General features: G+C 35.4%; 1 protein-coding gene across 6 annotated transcripts in view; it reads left to right on the forward strand.

Annotated features, from left to right (window-relative positions):
• Positions 1-19,312, forward strand: part of NRK (Nik related kinase) — a 166,444-nt gene that overhangs the window by 73,734 nt on the left and 73,398 nt on the right. For 4 of the 6 annotated variants that reach the window (XM_029241281.1, XM_029241276.1, XM_029241278.1 and 1 more), the window contains exons 3-7: positions 2,476-2,532; positions 3,848-3,919; positions 12,309-12,434; positions 15,504-15,614; positions 17,112-17,202. In XM_029241281.1, the coding sequence (XP_029097114.1) occupies positions 2,476-2,532; positions 3,848-3,919; positions 12,309-12,434; positions 15,504-15,614; positions 17,112-17,202 (457 nt within the window). Of the gene's footprint in view, positions 1-2,475; positions 2,533-3,289; positions 3,365-3,847; positions 3,920-12,308; positions 12,435-15,503; positions 15,615-17,111; positions 17,203-19,312 lie in introns of those variants that run through there. The other 2 variants (XM_029241279.1, XM_029241280.1) reach the window with 2 other exon arrangements.

Raw genomic sequence — 19,312 nt, forward strand, 5'->3', positions numbered from 1 at the left:
TAGTTTCTGAACTGTATCCCAAGTCCAGCCCTACTCCTTTGCTTAGTTTCTATCCTTCTAGCCTTGTGTACTAGTTTCTTAGGTCTGCTGTAACAAATTACCACAAACTGGATGGCTTAAAAGAAAAGAAATTTATTCCCTCACAATTCTGGAGGCTAGAATTCCAAAATCAAAGTGTCTGTAGGGCCATTCTCCCTCTGAAGGCACTAGGGAGGAAGACTTCCTTGCCTCTTCTAGCTTTGGGCGATTGCCAGCAATCCTTGGTTTTCCTTGACTTGTAGACACACTGGTCCAATCTCTGCTTCTGTCATCACATGGCATTCTCCCTGGGTATCTGTGTCTAAATTTTCCTCTTCTTATAAGGTCACTAGTTATTGGCTTTAGGGCCATCTCTAATTGAGTATGACTTCATCTTAACTTGATTACATCTACAAAGACTCTATTTTCAGAAAAGGTCACACCCACAGGTACCAGTGGTTACAACTTCAGCATATTTTTTTGGAGGACACAACTGAACACAAAACACCTTGACCTGACTCTCACAGGCATGACTCCATAAAGTGAAACCAACAATCCATGCCATTCCCCATCAGTGCTACAACAATCTAACCAGTATAGCTGTTTAATGCTAGTTCTTAGGCATGAACTGGAGTTAAATCAAAGTGCTGGTGTTTCTAGAGTTACTGTATTTCCTTGAAAGTCTTCTGATCCATCTCTGACACATGGCTTCATTTACAAACAGTGGCTTGATCAATAGGATTGAAGTAACCTTAAATGTATGGGATTAAATCCTATCAAACATATCAGTGGATAAAATGGAGTTTTGACACTCATGTAGCATGTAACATTGATAGTAATGGTAGAGTGGGATTCTTTTTCTTTTGAGCTTCTTTGATCAGTTGGCTTTATTTTGATGAGAAAACTTGTAGGAATCATCTAAAAACAGTATTCATATACTTCAAAGCATATGCTTTATAAGAGAGGTTTAACAACAAACTAACAATATATTTAAGTATCACTGTCCTGAAATCAAGGAATCTCGATCTTTTGCATAGTTACTCACTTGACAGGTTACCCAAGATATTTAAAATATTATACAGAAATACCATCCCTCATTTGATCATTCTATAAGTTAAAAAGTGTGGCTGTTTTTCACATGAGATCTGTGACTAGTGACAGTCCTTTTTTTTGCCCCTATATTAGTTTACTACAGTTGCAGTAATAAATCCACAAATTAAACAGAAATTTATTCTCTTATAGTTCTCAAGACTATAAGTCTGCAGATTCATTCTCCCTCTGAAGGCTCTAGGGAAGAATACTTCCTTCCCTCTTCCTAGCTTCTAGTGGTTGCCAGCAATCCTTGGCATCCCTTGACTCATAGCTGCATCACTCCACTTTTTTCCTGTCTTCATATGACCATCTTCCCTTTGTGTGTGTGTGTGTGTGTGTGTGTGTGTGTGCAAATATCCCTCCCTTTTCTCTTATAAACATACTAGTCATTGACCATTGTAATCCAGTATGACCTCATTTAACTTGATAACAACTGCAAAGACCCTATTTTCGAGGAAGATCACAATATGAGGTTATGGGTGAACCTGAATTCTGTGGAGATACTGTCTAACCCAGTACAGCTGAAGAATCAAATCTGCTGGAGAACTATCATAAAAGGCATTCTGTTTCAAGTTCAAGCTTTACTCATATCAATATCAGACTGATTTTTTTCTATGACTACAGCTTGAAATATTTTAAAAGGCAGCAGCCACAAAACAAGAACTCTTGTTCCAAACCTCTGTGTTCATTTTTGAAAATTATAAACCTGTAACTTGTACTCACGTTTTCTAAGTCCAAGTACTTAGAACTCAGAGTGTTTTCAATAAGAAAGAATCCTTCAGAACTCCTGTTCATAAATATTTTTGGTTCATATGATTGAGGGCACACTAAATGGTTTAAAGGCCATTGAATTAATTATGTATCACTCTTATCTGTGATCATTATGGAAAAAACTTTTTAGTATGTGAAGAGGTGTTCAATAGAAATATCTGTCTGCATAGCACCACATAATCAGTTGGAAAAATGTTCAATAAAACATTTCCTTTTTCCCTATCTCCAGTCTGAAATTTTTACTTTTTATCTGGGTGCTTCAGTGCCATGTAAACCTAGATTAAAGATACTAAGAAAGCAATGCCTTCAAATGGCCAATCATGTCCACTACTCAAATCAAAACATAAAAAGCAAACTGCATAAATTTGCTTGATTTTTTGAGTGACATGGTTGGGGTTTCTTTAAAATGTTCATAATTTAATATTTCTGTTCTCTACATAATACCTTATAGTTAATCTCTATATAATATTTTATATTTCACAATAGGCTACAATGTTTAACCTTATTTAATTTTAATATTTTTTACTTTGTTTACTTCTTGATTGCTAGATTATATAGCCAGCATTTGATGTTTATTACTATCCTGTGTTTCAGGGACTCCATGAAAAGACTGGTGCACTTACAGCTGTTAAAGTGATGAATGCTCGTAAGGTAATATTACCTCCTATCTGTATTCTGTTCCCTTAGTGGACTATGGTCTTGTGATAAACAGCTCAGAAAATATTGTATTTGTTTTTTCCATCATTGTTATATATAATTATCTTAATCTGCATTTATTATATTTATAATTTAATATTATTTCTATCATTAGTATATTATTTTTATTATTTATTACATTTACACATAAAAAACTTTTATTCACAATGAAAGTGCTATATATTTTAGTATTCTGTAAAAATGAAAAAATAGCTGTACTCCTGTCTATTTCTAGTTGATTATCTGTTTCCAGGGATAGTAAAAAGTCGATTTCCTCTAATGTTGTGTTAACCCTCTGTTTCATCATTATTTCTTTCCCTCCCCAACCATTCGTTTTGAGAGTTGAGGACACTAGATTTTCAATGACAGGTAGAAGGAAAAGAACTTGTCTGAGATGCACATTTTTCATGTATTTTCTGACAGATGCGCAAGATAGACAGTTTAATTGGCACTGTTCCTGCTAACATTCATAAAGCTGTGTCGTGGTTCATAACATATTGTCATAGAATTTGTTAAGCCCTGATTTCTGTCCTCTTTCTTTAGCATGAGTGCCTCACTTTCTCAAGATAATATTAGCATGAGCATAGCAAAGGTCAAAACATATTCACTTCACTACACCCTAAAGGAAAATTCTCAAATATTATATCTGAAAAATTGTACATGTTGACTGAGTTGTTATCAATGCCATAAACTTTTCTTTTCCAATTTGTGCAGGAAGTGAATTGCTGAAACTAAAGAGTTGCATGCTTTTTGTTTTGCCAGTAAATGTCAAATGTTGCAAACCAACGTGAGTTTCAGTGAATTTTGAGGTTTTGTGGATTTATTTTGCCCTATAAACCATGACTTCCAAATAATCAGCCTGGTGCTTTTTGAGTGAGACTCTCTAAAATACTTATTTCCTTTTTTTAACTTGAGAGACTTTGACCCACTATCTACATTTCAGATACTCTAACTTGAAATAGTTAAAACTCATGTTCAGCCCATAGATAGTGTCAATTACCTTGTTTATTTTTTAGGGGAAATAGCACTTTACTAACATCAAATTGTAATATACCATTAATGGCAGTTAAATTTGTTACTATGAATTTGGTGCCAAGTTTCTGTATATATTAGAATCTGATTTTTTATTAAAACTATTAGTAAAAATTGAGAGAGGAATAATATTTTGTTACTCTTCCATTTAGTACTAGAAGAGCACAAAGCACTTAAGAATAAATCATTTTCAGAGTGTACCAGTGGGTTTAATAACATTTTGTTCTTGGCTTTGCAGACCCCTTTACCTGAAATAGGGAGGCGAGTGAGAGTGAATAAATATCAAAAGTCTGTCGGGTGGAGATACAGTGTAAGTACTGAAAGTCTTCATTAGCCCGCAAGCCCTCTTTCCTTTAATTTTCAAGTTAAACAAGTCCCTTTGTGTTGTATCATTATCTTTAGAAGGCCACCACTAAAATTTTCTTGCCTAAAAGTGATAACATATTTATGTTTTTAACATATTCACATAGTTTCATTCATTATATGTGAACACTAGCATCTATCAGAAAGCAGGGCCTAGAAGAAATGGTTCCCTGAACAGGTAAGCGTTGACTGCAGATGAAGGACTGAGTAAATTCACAGTGCTCTATGCCCTTTAACTGAGTAATAACAAAAGAGATGATGCGAACAAGAGTGAATTTTGCCTAAAACTGGCCTTGGCAAGGTCCTTTTTACACCTTTTACACGGTATTCCGGACTGACTGGCTTTCCCCCCATTATGATTCTAAGAAACATTGCCATCATATATGAGCACAATGATGACTACTTTTTTGTATGTGTGAGACCAGTAGCAGACAGAAAACCAACAGGCTACCCAGCCTAAGAGTGTTCAGACATCTGACACAGTACTTGAATACATGAAGGAGTGTGAAAGTGCTTTCTACTTGAAGCTTTTTAACTGCTTTACAAAGCAATCTCTATTACTCTGATAATTTGCTTGCTCTAGAATAAGCTCTGGCAAAGGAAATTCTTTTTCAGTAGATGTTGATGATCTAGATGTTAGTGATCTATTAAAATATTCTCTGGGCCTAAATGTAGAATTTTGCTCTTACAATATAATTGATATATTTTTTTCTTAATTGTCTCCCCTGCAGTTAACTATCTAGTAGTCAAATATTTTCAACCTTTTGTGTCTTAATAAATGCTCTCAGGCTCATTTAAAACAACCTTTTCCATTAACAATCACATCCAGAAGAACGTTCTAGTTATATTAGGAAGGTATTGGTAAAGAGTTTCATGATTGGTTTAGTAAGTACTGGGCTCCTGTTTTGTTTACACTGTATCTTGGGAAACAAAGCATATCCAAAAGTAACAGGCAGTACTGATTAATAACATGCTTTGGTTGATCAAGAATCTGTGAAATGGACTTCCCTGGTGATGCAGTGGTTAAGAGTCCACCTGCCAATGCAGGGGACACAGGTTCGATCCCTGGTCTAGGAGGATCCCACATGCTGTGGAGCAACTAAGGCCGTGTGCCACAACTACTGAGCCTGCGCTCTAGAGCCCTCGGGCCACAGCTACTGAGCCCACGTGCCATAACTACTGAAGCTCGCGTTCCTAGAGCCCGTGCTCCGCGACAAGAGAAGCCACCGCAATGAGAAGCCCGCATACCGCAACAAAGAGTAGCCCCCGCTCACCACAACTAGAGGAAGCCTGTGTGCAGCAACGAAGAACCAATGCAGCCAAAAAAATAAATAAAATAATAATAATAATAAAATGATCACATTCTTTTAAAAAAAAGCTATGGAAGGTAAGATATGAAAATTGTTTCACCAATTTTGGTTTCATCAAACATTTGTGTTAATAAATTCATTTAAAGTTCATCTCCAAACCCTCTGATATTCTTTTTATAAGGAAAAACATTTTGATTCTAGAACTGGGTGAAATTTCAAAGCAAGTTTTGGCATCCTTGAGCTGCCTCTTCTTGACAAAAAGCAGGATATTCAGGCCACTCTGGGATCAACTGGCCCTGAGCCAGGAAATGCTATAGCATCATATTACTAGGATATATGTGACAGTTTTAAATTACCCACTTGGCCTGATAGATATAATGTACTTATGTGTTTCTCACAAGCTCAACTTCCTGTTAATTGAGAATGACAAATATACTAATGCTTTCCAAACATATCTGATCTTGGTCTATTGGTTTTGGGGGAGTTTACATTTATATGGGAAACCCACTCTTAAAAGTTTTTCTAGGTGGGAACTTTGTATCCTCTGATTATATATTTTAGTAAGAAAAATAAGTGATCAGCCAGTTAGCGTCTCTAAATCACCCTGAATCCTTTGGGGTAAAGAGTTTATGACTTGCACACACATCTCATTAAGTCAGGAGTTTATGGAAAGAGCAATAAAGTGGAAGTCCAGAAACATGAGTTCAAATGCCAAGTCTACCACTAAATAGCCAAGAAGTACTTGGAAAAGTAGTCTTACCTCTCTAGGCTTCAGGTTTCTCATAGGTAAAATGGCACCAGAATATTTGGCCTGCCTATAACAAGGTTAAAAGTATGGTTAAATGTAACTACAGAGCGGCCTAGAGCCGAGCCATTCTCCTCTTCCTGCCTGAGGACATGAGATTTCTTACCCAGAAAAGAAAAGGAAGCTCTTTGATATCAAACTACCAAACAAGTTAAACGACTCAATCTAGCCTGTGCTTCTTTTTAACCTGTTCTTTGAGTTCTTATCCTCACACCATCATCTCATTCTTATTTATTGCACTCTTTATGAGTTCATATTTCTCTCAGCAGAACCTTGGTGCTTTGCTAGGAACTGAGAGTGCCCCTGTACATAAAGAATTGCTAGGTTCTGAGGTTTATTCCTATATGATTGCAGATATTGTTACAATTTCAAAGGGCAACATCACAAGGGAGGCAGAAAGTTTAAGGGTCCTACATGGCAAGAATGAAAGCCACAAGGATCGATCTTTACCTTGTAGAAAACAGGTTAAGGGGATTCGAAGGAAACTTATTAACCAAGCTTCCTTGGGAGGCTGGGATGAAACTGGAACCTGAACTTCCATATAATTCTCATGCTACAAGTGATTGTTTTATTCATTCATGCCTTTATTACACAATAAGTACAAAGAGAGACTGTCATTGGGGTTTCCAACTGGAGAAATACGGCTCCATCCCCTCCCCCAAAGACATACAGGTGTCTAGATTTTTTTTTATAGTAATTGAATGTTTATGGATAAATCCACTGGAAAAGCCTAGGGAAATGCTAAAAAATGTTCTAGGGATGCATTTTCCCCTACCTCCAGGTCTTCAAGTCAAGGAAATTGAGGGAAATGCTGAGGAGAACTAAAGATAGTTAAAAGTTCACACATTAATTGCTTTTAATGCCAGTTGGCCCTGTTCTAATTCATCGCCCAAAATAAACCAAAGGTATCATTTTTCACTGGATTTAAGAACAGGAGTTTAACTGTATCTTTAATTTAAAAGTCTTCACTTAATAACCAAGAGATCACTGAATAAATCAAAGAGGAAATCAAAAAATACCTAGAAACAAATCACAATGAAAACACGAGGACCCAAAACCAACGGGATACAGCAAAAGCAGTTCTAAGAGGGGAGTTTATAGCAATAAAATCCTACCTTAAGAAACAAGAAACATCTCAAATAAATAACCTAACTGTACAGCTAAAGCAATTAGAGGAAGAAGAACAAAAAAATACAAAAGTTAGCAGAAGGAAAGAAATCATAAAGATCATATCGAAATAAATGAAAAAGAAATGAAGGAAACAATAGCAAAGATCAGTAAAACTAAAAGCCAGTTCTTTGAGAAGATAAACAAAATTGATAAACCATTAGCCAGACTCATCAAGAAAAAAAGGGAGAAGACTCAAATCAACAGAATTAGAAATGAAAAAGGAGAAGTAACAAATGACACTGCAGAAATACAAAGGATCATGAGATTACTACAAGCAACTCTATGCCAATAAAACGGGCAACCTGGAAGAAATGCACAAATTCTTAGAAAAGCACAGCCTTCTGAGACTGAACCAGAAAGAAATAGAAAATATGAACAGACCAATCACAAGCACTGAAATTGAGACTGTGATTAAAAATCTTCAACAAGCAAGAGCCCAGGACCAGACAGCTTCACAGGTGAATTCTATCAAACATTTACAGAAGAGCTAACACCTATCCTTCTCAAACTCACCCAAACTACAGCAGAGGGAGGAACACTCCCAAACTCATTCTACGAGGCCACCATCAGTCTGATACCAAAACCAGACAAAGATTTCAGAAAGAAACAAAACTACAGGCCAATATCTCTGTTGAACACAGATGCAAAAATCCTCAACAAAATACTAGCAAACAGAATCCAACAACACATTAAAAGGATCATACACCGTGATCAAGTGGGGTTTATCCCAGGAATGCAAGGATTCTTCAATATACTCAAATCAATCAATGTGACATACCATATTAACAAATTGAAGGAGAAAAAACATATGATCATCTCAATAGATGCAGAAAAAGCTTTCGACAAAATTCAACACCCACTTATGATAAAAACACTCCAGAAAGTGGGCATAGAGGCAACCTACCTCAACATAATAAAGGCCATATATGACAAACCCACAGCCAACATTGTTCTCAAAGGTGAAAAACTGAAACCATTTCCACTAAGATCAGGAACAAGACAAGGTTGCCCATTCTCACCTTTATTCAACATAGTTTTGGAAGTTTTAGCCACAGAAATCAGAGAAGAAAAAGAAATAAAAGGAACTCAAATCAGAGAAGAAGAAGTAAAGCTGTCACTGTTTGCAGATGACATGATACTATACATAGAGAATCCTAAAGATGCTACCAGAAAACTACTAGAGCTAATCAATGAATTTGGTAAGCTAGCAGGATACAAAAGTAATGCCCAGAAGTCTCTGGCATTCCTATACACTAATGATGAAAAATCTGAAAGTGAAATTAAGAAAACACTCGCATTTACCATTGCAACAAAAAGAATAAAATATCTAGGAATAAACCTACCTAAGGAGACAAAAGACCTGTATGCAGAAAATAATAAGACACTGATGAAAAAAATTAAAGATGATACAAACAGATGAAGAGATATGCCAAGTTCTTGGATTGGAAGAATCAACACTGTGAAAATGACTATACTACCCAAAGCAATCTACAGATTCAGTGCTATCCCTATCCAACTACCAATGGCATTTTTCACAGAACTACAACAAAAATTTTCACAATTTGTATGGAAACCAAAATGAGCCCAAATAGCCAAAACAATCTTGAGAAAGAAAAATGGAGCTGGAGGAATTAGTCTCCCTGACATCAGACTATACTACAAAGCTACAGTAATCAAGACAGTATGGTACTAGCACAGAAACAGAAATATAGATCAATGGAACAGGATAGAAACCCCAGAGATAAACCCATGCACATATGGTCACCTTATCTTTGATAAAGGAGGCAATAATATACAGTGGAGAAAAGGCAGCCTCTTCAATAAGTGATGCTGGGAAAACTGGACAGCTACATGTAAAAGAATGAAATTAGAACACTCCCTAACACTATACACAAAAATAAACTCACAATGGAATAAAGACCTAATGTAAGGCCGACACTCTCAAACACTTAGAGGAAAACATAGGCAGAACACTCTATGACATAAATCACAGCAAGATCCTTTTTGACCCACCTCCTAGAGTAAAGGAAATAAAAACAAAAATAAACAAATGGGACCTAATGAAACTTCAAAGCTTTTGCACAGCAAAGGAAACCATAAAGAAGACGAAAAGACAACCCTCAGAATTGGAGAAAATATTTGCAAATGAATCAACAGACAAAGGATTAATCTCCAAAATATATAAACAGCTCATGTAGCTCAATATCGAAAAAACAAACAACCCAATCCAAAAACGGGCAGAAGACCTAAAATACATTTCTGCAAAGAAGATATACAGATTGCCAACAAACACATGAAAGGATGCTCAACATCACTAATCATTAGAGAAATGCAAATCAAAACTACGGTGAAGTATCACCTCACACCGGTCAGAATGGCCATCATCAAAATATCTACAAACAATAAATGCTGGAGAGGGTGTGGGATCCCTCTTGCACTGTTGGTGGGAATGTAAATTGATACAGCCACTATGGAGAACAGTATGGAGTTTCCTTAAAAAACTAAAAATAAAACTACCATACGACCCAGCCATCCCACTACTGGGCATATACCCTGAGATAACCATAATTCAAAAAGAGTCATGGACCACAATGTTCATTGCAGCTCTATTTACGGTATCCAGGACATGGAAGCCACCTAAGTGTCCATCAACAGATGAATGGATAACGAAGATGTGGCACATATATACAATGGAATATTACTCAGCCATAAAAAGAAACGAAATTGAGTTATTTGTAGTGTGGTGGATGGACCTAGAGTCTGTCATACAGAGTGAAGTAAATCAGAAAGAGAGAAGCAATTACTGTATGCTAACACATATATATAGAATCTAAGAAACAAACAAAAAAAATGGTCATGAAGAACCTAGGGGCAAGACGGGAACAAAGACGCAGATCTACTAGAGAATGAACTTGAAGATATGGGGAGGGGGAAGGGTAAGCTGGCACAAAGTGAGAGATTGCCATGGACATTTATACACTGCCAAATGTAAAATAGATAGCTAGTGGGAAGCAGCCGCATAGCACAGAGAGATCAGCTCGGTGCTTTGTGACTACCTAGAGGGGTGGGATATGGAGCATGGGAGGGAGATGCAAGAGGGAGGAGATATGGGGATATATGTATATGTATAACTGATTCACTTTGTTATAAAGCAGAAACTAACACACCATTGTAAAGCAATTATACTCCAATAAAGATGTTTAAAAAACAAAAAATAAAAGTCTTTTTTTACATACTACAAATATATTTCACTTTGTACAATAATAGTATTCCTGAAAAGTTTATATAAATTGAACTTTTATAGATGCTGTAGGAGAGCTTTATTTACAATGAAATGAAATTTATAGCTAGTAGGAATTCAGACCACTTATCTCTCTAGATAGATAGATAGATAGATAGATAGATAGTATTTTTTTACATATTTACCACTGTAATGATTAGGAAAATAATGAATTTCAGCATTTAAAAAGATAGGACAAATCAAACCAATACCTTTAAACTTCAGTCAATCACAAATTAATCAAGGCAGTGTGGTGCAAGCATAAGGATAGATACATAGATCAGTGAAGTAGAACTATTTCCATATATCTGTGGTCAACTAATTTTTGACATGGGTGAAAAGACAATTCATAGGGAAAGACTAGTCTTTTCAACAAATGATGCTGAGTCAACTGGATATCCACATGTAAAAGAATGAAGTTAGTCCCCTACTTTATATGAAAATTAACTCAAAATGGATAAAAATCCTAAATGTAAGAGCTAAACCTATAAAATGTTTTGAAGAAAAATTGGAGTTCATCTTCATGACCTTGGATTTGCAATGAATCCTTACATATGACACCAAAAGTACAATCAACAAAACAAGAAATTGATAAATTGGACTTCATCAAAATTAAAAATTTTGTTCCTCAGAAGGCACTATCAAGAAAGTGAAATGAGCACGTGCAGAATGGGAGAAAATATTTGCAAATCATACACTTATAAAGTACTTATATATAGAATATATAAATAAATCTTACAGTTCAATAATAAAAAGACTATTAACCCAATTTAAAAATAGGGGAAAAGATATTCTATTAGACATGCCTCTGCCCATAAAATGATCCTTAACACCATCAGTCTTTAGGGAATTACAAATCAAAACCACAATGAGATACCACTTTCCACCCACTATGATGGTTATAATAAAACAGAAAATAATAAGTGTTGGTGAGGGTATAGAGAAATGAGAACCATCATTGATCTGGGAATGTAAAATGGTGTAGCCACTGTGGAAAAGTTTGGCATTTCAACAAAATGTTAAATATAGCATTACCATTTGACCTAACAATTTCACTTCTAGGTATATACCAACGAGAAATGAAAACATATCCACACAAAAAATTGATATGAATGCTCATAGCAGCATTATTCATAAGAGCCAAAGGGTAGAAATAACTCCTTCAGTTGATGAATGGTAAATGAAAAGGAATGAAATACTGATATGTATTACAAATGGATGAATTCTGGGGAAAAAAAGCTAGTCACAAAAGTTCACATACTGTATGATTTTCATTTATATAAGATGTTAAAGATAGATAAATCTACAGAGATAGAAAATAAATTTGTGGTTGCCTAAATCTGGAATGTGTGTGGCAGAATTTGGGGGTGATAGCTAAAGGGTATGGGGTTTCCTCTTGGGGTGATAAAAATGTTCTAAAATTGATTGTGGTGATGGTTGAATAATTTTGTAAATATGCTAAAAACCATTGAATTTTACACTTTAATTAGGTGATTCCAGTTAGTGAAAACTTTACACAGTGGCCATTGCTGCTATCACACTTAAAGAACCATTGAATTAAAAGATATTTAATTAACCTTTATTTTCTCCCAAATTCCCAGTTAACCCCAGATTTCCATTCTGACAATTCTGGTTGAGATCTTATTATAAATTGCTGTGGGATATAATGGGTTGCCATAGGATTCTCCTTCTTTGATCTACTATAGTTTAGGGTCCCATAGTCATTGAGTGGCATAGCTTCGGAATTTTATTGTCTATTCTTATTCTACAGGATGAAGAAGAAGATCTCAGGACTGAACTCAACCTTTTGAAGAAGTACTCTTTCCACAAGAACATTGTGTCCTTCTATGGTGCATTTTTCAAGCTGAGTCCCCCTGGCCAGAGACATCAACTTTGGGTGTGTATTCAGTTACCTTGATCTTATTGCATAAGACTAAGTCTCACTTGAGGGCATAAACTTTCATAAGCTGAGATGTCATTTTTGTGCACCTACAGGAAAACTTAAGCATTCAACTGATCAAAGTAGTATGGAAAAAAAGTGCTCTGATTCCTGGATATGGGAGTGATAAAATATGGAAAAATAAATTAAGTGCCTGTCAAGGGGCTCAGGGGTAGGATGGGAGAAGGCTCGAACACTGGAAATATCTAACATATTTTTTAATAGAGTTTTGTTGCTTTTAACTTTATGTAGTTACTACATTTACTTGTAAATTAAAGGTATAGCTAAGGAGACTACCTGATGGACCTGGGAATAATGACTGGATAAATATAGATTCTAATTCACATTTGGGAAGAGCATATGAATGCAATTTAAGTGTTTGCTAAGTATATACACTTATGTTTAAACATAATTCCTAGAAACTGTTTTCTAAGTGGTTAGTTGACATCCTTTTCTTAGGCTTCATGCCTATAGTATCATGAATTACAAATCAATGAAGATATAAATTTTAGAGGCTAAATGAGACCCATGCTACAGTTACCAGAATTGTTGCTGCCTCCCCCTATAGAAGACGTAATCAAATCACAAGAAAATGAGCTTTGATCAACGATATCTTTATTTAAAAAGGAATATTTAGAACATAATCTGGGGTCGGTGTACACTTGCTTACATTTCGATTTCTAGTCCAAGTCAAGAGTAACATTTTTTTTAAAAATAATGACTGAGACTTTTCAGGATCTTCAAGAGTCAAAGTAAGATTCTGTTACATTTTATGTGTGAACTTTAGGAAGCAGGATAGTGGACATAGAATGGTTTTCAACAAGGGATTGAATTGAAACAGTGGTTCTCAAACTTTAGCCTGCATCAGAATTTCATGGGGATCCTGATAAAACACACATTGCTGGGCCCCACCCACAGAGTTACTGATTCAATTGATCTGGGGTGTGGGTCCACAAATTTGGACTTTTTAACAAGTTTACAGGTGATGTTGATGCTATTCGTCTGGGTACCACACTTCGAGAACCCTCAAATTTAGAGATCTTCGATTTAACCCTATTTTCTCCCAAATGTCCAGTTAACTAAATCCTCTATTCTCTGACAATTCCAGTTCAGATTTTATTAAATATCACTGCACATTTTTCGCGGCTACTGTTTTTCTTTTTCTTTTGTGGGGGCATACAACATTTGTCTTTTAATATATTTTTACTTACAAGTTTTTTTCCTCCTGACAGTATGGCGGTCTACTTATTAGATATGTTTCTTAGTGCTCAATTTGTTTAGTCATTCAACATCTATTCATTCGAATCCCATCGACTTGCCAGGCTTTGCTAGATGCTGGGAATACCATGGTAAGCTGAATTGACATGACCCTGGCTCACTGGAACTTAAAGTTTACTTGCAAAGACAAATATCAATCAAATAATCACACAAATAAATGTATAATTTGTCAGAAGGGAAATAGCATGCTTCTGTGTGGGCAAATAACAAAGGAATCTAAGTTAAGGAATGGGAAACTCTTCCTTGAGAAACTTTTTCTTGCACTGAGATCTGAAGGATGAATAGGCACTGCATGCAAAAGTTATTTGTTGAGGTAAGAATTTTCATGGGACCATTCACACTTTCTTTCCCATGTTAATCAGAACACATAGGAAGTAAATGACTAAATAATTACCATGTATAAAATGTATGTGCCAGGCACTGTGCTTACAAAGCCAGGAAAATGAGAATGCCTTGCATTCCTTTCACAGTAGAGCTCTTCTGACGCTGGTAACACTAGCAAGATTTTCCAATGTTTATCTTAGTGAATGGCTTTAATTCATGTTTGTCGTGATTCAAAATGAGCCCCTTTTCTTCCATTACCACAGTGTATATGTTGTGCCTGTTTGATATAGTTGACATGAAAATTAACCTTTTGGGTTTATCTGTATTATTGATTTTGTTAGGCTGTTTTTCTTTTCTTCTTTTTTGGGAGAGTGTACTCAGGTAAAAGACACATGATATATCAGTTGTGAACAAATATAAAATAAGGGAGTAATTTTCTGAAAAGAAAATCTTAGTATTCCAAAAGGAAATAAGGTAGACTTTTTGAATATTCATGATTTGGGGTTTATCCTTTTGCTTCCCTTCATCTATGGCAATAATTAACTTACCTACACTTATTTTAAAAAAAGGCATGTCTTGTTCTACTGGCAAGGTAGTATTGACATGGGCACTAATGCATAAACCTGTGCTTAAAGTTTGTGAAGTTGATTATAATAGTTACATTCTCCTTCACATTGGTCAGTCCTCTAATTAGCTAATATAGGGAAGCAAATTTACTAGTTGGGCACCTGATTCATTAGTGGCAAAAATAAATGTCCTGAGAAATTGCATTTATTAATAAAGTAAAATCTGAATGAGACACTGTCAAAATATTAACCTTAAAATAGATTTTCTTTAGCAGTAAAGTTATTTGGAAAAAAATGCCCTACAGTAATGGAACTGACAGTTTCCCCCTTGGAGTTGTATTTTGCCAGTTTCTTGGGGAAAATATTCTAGAATTTGAAAATAAAACAACAATTTAAAAAAATATAGTCTTAATGTTGAAGTGTAAATTGTTTTGAGATCCTCCACATCCTGCTTCTCCACCTGCAAACTATTCCCTCAACTGTGTTTTTTGTTCTACTCCAGTCATCACTCAGACTTACCCCTGTACAAGCTTCTTTCTAAAGGCAAGTCTTATTCGGTTTTCAATAAACTGAACGTTTTTCTTTCTCAGCATATACAAATACTACCTATCCTTCAAGGCTTAGCTCAAATCCCAGGTCCTGGTTAAAAATCCCTGGTGTGGTACCTGCCTTCTCTCCCTCCACAGATCTTTGGATTTTTTCCCAGTTCTTTTTCATTCTACCAGACAATTGAGCCAGTCTTTGCAATGTCTTAATGTCTAAACATTGCATATAAATACAAGCCATATGAACTAAAACTCTCCAGATATTTTCAGAGAATTACTTCCTAAACCTTGATACTTTGCTGGCTTCCCTGCAGATGGTGATGGAGTTATGTGCAGCAGGCTCAGTCACTGATGTAGTGAGAATGACCAGAAATCAGAGTTTGAAAGAAGATTGGATTGCTTATATCTGCCGAGAAATCCTCCAGGTGAGCATTCATATAGTCATTCTCCCCTGGTCTTGAAAAAACCTGGTGGTAATATATACAATGTAACTTATACCTGCTCATAGAGGATGATTTGAGAATTCTAAACATAACTTCTGGGTCAGGATACTGAAAAAGGCTTTAGAGAAAGCAGATTTTCAGATGATGTCCTTAAACTTTAAGGTACACCAGCAGATGGCTAACCAGGTCCTTCCAACTCATGGCCTTTAATGGCTCTGTCAAAGTCAGACTGTAGTGTTCAGTGGATCAGGGATATGACAACTTGGAGTATTTATTATGTTGTTATGATTTTTAAAGTTCTTTTTTTAAAAAAGCATAGCACTGTCATTAGAGATTAAGATAAGTTGAGAAGTCAGTGTTTTACTCAATGGCTCCAAGCCACCTACAAACTGTTTTGCAGACAGATATTCTCTCTGAATAATGGCTTACTTTTAAAACGTTCCTTATTTTTAACACCAAATTGGATGAAAGTGCCAATCTTCTTGATCTACAAAACTCAAATTTTTCTTTGTGTCTTAAGTGCTTAGGGTCACCCAAGAAGGATATTAACAGAACTGAACAGCACCACTGATAAAAGATTAGAATGTCTTTCCTGTCATCTTAATTGGATTCACTTGTGGTAATAGTGTAAATATTAAGAGTGCAAACTCTGGACTGAGTTTAAATTCTGGTTCATCATGTATTAGTTGTGTGTCCTTGAGCCAATTACTTAATTTCTTCAAATCTCATTTTCCTCATCTGTAATTTGGGGTGGTATTAGCACCTTCCTTAAAGGGTTGCTATAAGGACTTAGTAATTTACTCCACGTAAAGCACTTAGCAAAGTGCTTGGCCAAGAATAAGGACCCAATAAATATTAGCTGTTTTTACTGTTACTTCTGTTATTAATCCCCAGTTTGTATCTAGAGCAATCTCACTGAAGCCAGGGCATGGGTTAGCCAGGTCAAGGGTTAGTTTTAGTGGTGAATGGTCTGGAGACAGCATGGTAAGCCAATACAAATGGCAAATGCTTTAAAATGAATTTCCATATTCCCCCAAATTCTCAGCCTACAAGGTTGACTAGAAAATATTTTGGACTAAACAAATGGTTGGATGAGGAATAGAGTAAAACAATGCGAGCTATGATATTTAAGATATCCAGGTCTTTACTCATATGGTTCGTTGGAAAAATGGAGGCTAGAAAGGACGGTAAATGGCCCAATGTATACAAACATTAATTTTTGGTCTTTTTTTTCTTTCATGGGTGTCCTGATTTATTTTCCTTTCCTTATAGCCAAAAGTAGTATTTCTGGGAACTGGTTGTAGCAATTCCAGCCTAAAGAAAGAATTTTGTCTGAAAAATGCAAATCTGGGCCATTTTTCTTACCAAAGTTTTTTCAAAAATACTAAGAAGAGTACCAGAAAAAGAGAAAAATATATACTGATGTTGCTTTTTAATATAAATGTGTATATATATATATATATATGTATATATATGCAGGGCTTAGCTCATCTTCATGCACACCGTGTAATTCACCGGGACATCAAAGGTCAGAATGTGCTACTGACTCATAATGCTGAAGTAAAACTAGGTAAGTTTATTCTTGTAATACTTTAAGTGAGGCCCAAAATATCTTAATAGAGAAAAATCCTTTAAGATTACTGTGTTTTCTATCATGTCACTAACAATCCCCTCTACTTATTTAGGCCGTGTCTTCCCTGCCTGCAAAACAAGTCAAAGTTTGAAAATTTGTTTGGGAAGGGAGGTTGGGACAAGAGAAAGATGCACTTAACTGCTTCTCTGAAATCATGTAGATAAAAACAACTTTTCAAGTATAATAGGATTTTTACATTTTGATCATTGCTTAACCCTCTAATAGATTCAGCTATTACATTTATTTTAACAATTGAATTGAGTATTTACCATGTGCAAGTTTCTGCGCCATGGACAAGGATTAAACAAAAAGACAATTCTTCCACATCACAGAGCCATATTTTCCAAAGAAAATCAAAGAACTTTTAAATGACTTAAGCACAAATTGCTTCATTGGAATTTCCCCTCAAATATTTAAAGAACTGATATCAGTTAGAAATAATGCTCCAGTAATATCCAAATCAAATTGAGAATTAGAAATCAAAATACCAAAAAGTTCCTGGCTTTCTATTCCAGGGTTCAGAATGGCATAATTTATTTGAAAAACTACACATAATGTCTCACAGGCACACAGGGGACAATATATTACACCTTTTAAGGTTTAAAATAAATATTGTTGATTTGTTTTTAAATAATACCATATGAATAATGTCAGTACTATGTAATGCAGATGACCTCACTGATATATACAATAGAACATAAAATCACTGGTATCAAACCCTGCATTACTTTTTAATTATATCAATTCTTGCCTGCCATGTCTCTAGCATGACTTTAAAATCATTCCCATTTTTCTGCTAAATAAATATAACCAAAGAAGAGAGTTTGTTCATTCACTGAGAATGCTTTTCACTGAATATTTCTGGAAGAAGCATGAGGCAATAATTGTTCTTAAAATAAGTGAAAAGTAATTTCAAGAAAATGTACTGTGTATTTTGTGTCTACAAGCTACAAAGCTAGAAACAGAATTTTAAGACACTGTGTTAAAATTCATGAGAGTCATTTGGATCTCACATTCAAGTGTGCAGGGTAGATAGTATGTCACACAGCTACTCTGTTCACATGTGGCAGCACTACCATATATCTGGGTCAAGTTGCTGGCCAGCCCTACCATTTGCAACACAGAAGAGAAATTGTAAATACGTGAAAAGCCACTGAAAAACCTGTCACAAAGTCCATGCACTAAAGATCATGTACTTGACTCTGTAGGAGAGACCTTTTAGCACTAGAGTAAAATTTAATCAGGCTTATTATATACATAATCCTTATACATTTGGTTTTAGATTTCTTAGATCCCAGCATATTTTTAAACAACATGTTATAAGGAGAAAGTTGCAGAAACCAAACTCAATGACAGCCAAAGGGAGTAACAGAAAGGAAAGAGACTGGACAGTGATTCTGTTGCAATTGCAATTGATCAATAATCCTCATATTCTGGTACCTAGGTCTTTAAAGAAAAGGTGAATGATGCCACTGCTGGGGTCTCATCTCTACTTTTAACTTCAGCTTTTCTTTTTTCCCTTTTCTTCCATTCATCACTGTTTCTTCCAGTCTTTTCTCCTTTCATTTCCTTCTCTGAATGTCATATATCAGTTTATGGCCTTCATAGGTATTTCTTGGCCCTTAACGTTGGCCCTCAGGGATAGTGAAAATGCTGAGCTCTGATGTAACCTATTCTCAATAAAATATCTAGCTAATGAGATTGTGCAACACCCAATGATGATTTTCATATATTATGGACATTTTGTTGTTATTGTTCTTCTTAGTCCTTCCTTTAACACTGCCTTAAACTCTTAACTTTAAAAATTTTCTTTTCCTTTCCCAAGTTCTTTAAACTACTTTTTAGTCAAGGTTGTTAGCCATCCTCTAGATTCCTGGAAACCATTCTAAATTAGGAAATCTACTTCATTTTTCATCCCTGTCTTATTTTTCTGGACTAAATAACCCCAGTCTACTTTAGCCTTTATTCTGTCTGTTTCTGAGGATACCATACTAAATATTTTCATATAATATATCCCACAGATGAATAGAAGACTGACCTTTTATAG

The sequence above is a fragment of the Monodon monoceros genome, unplaced genomic scaffold (assembly GCF_005190385.1).
Source record: "Monodon monoceros isolate NGI ecotype Baffin Bay Population unplaced genomic scaffold, NGI_Narwhal_1 Super_Scaffold_22, whole genome shotgun sequence".
In the NCBI taxonomy this organism is placed as follows: domain Eukaryota; kingdom Metazoa; phylum Chordata; class Mammalia; order Artiodactyla; family Monodontidae; genus Monodon; species Monodon monoceros.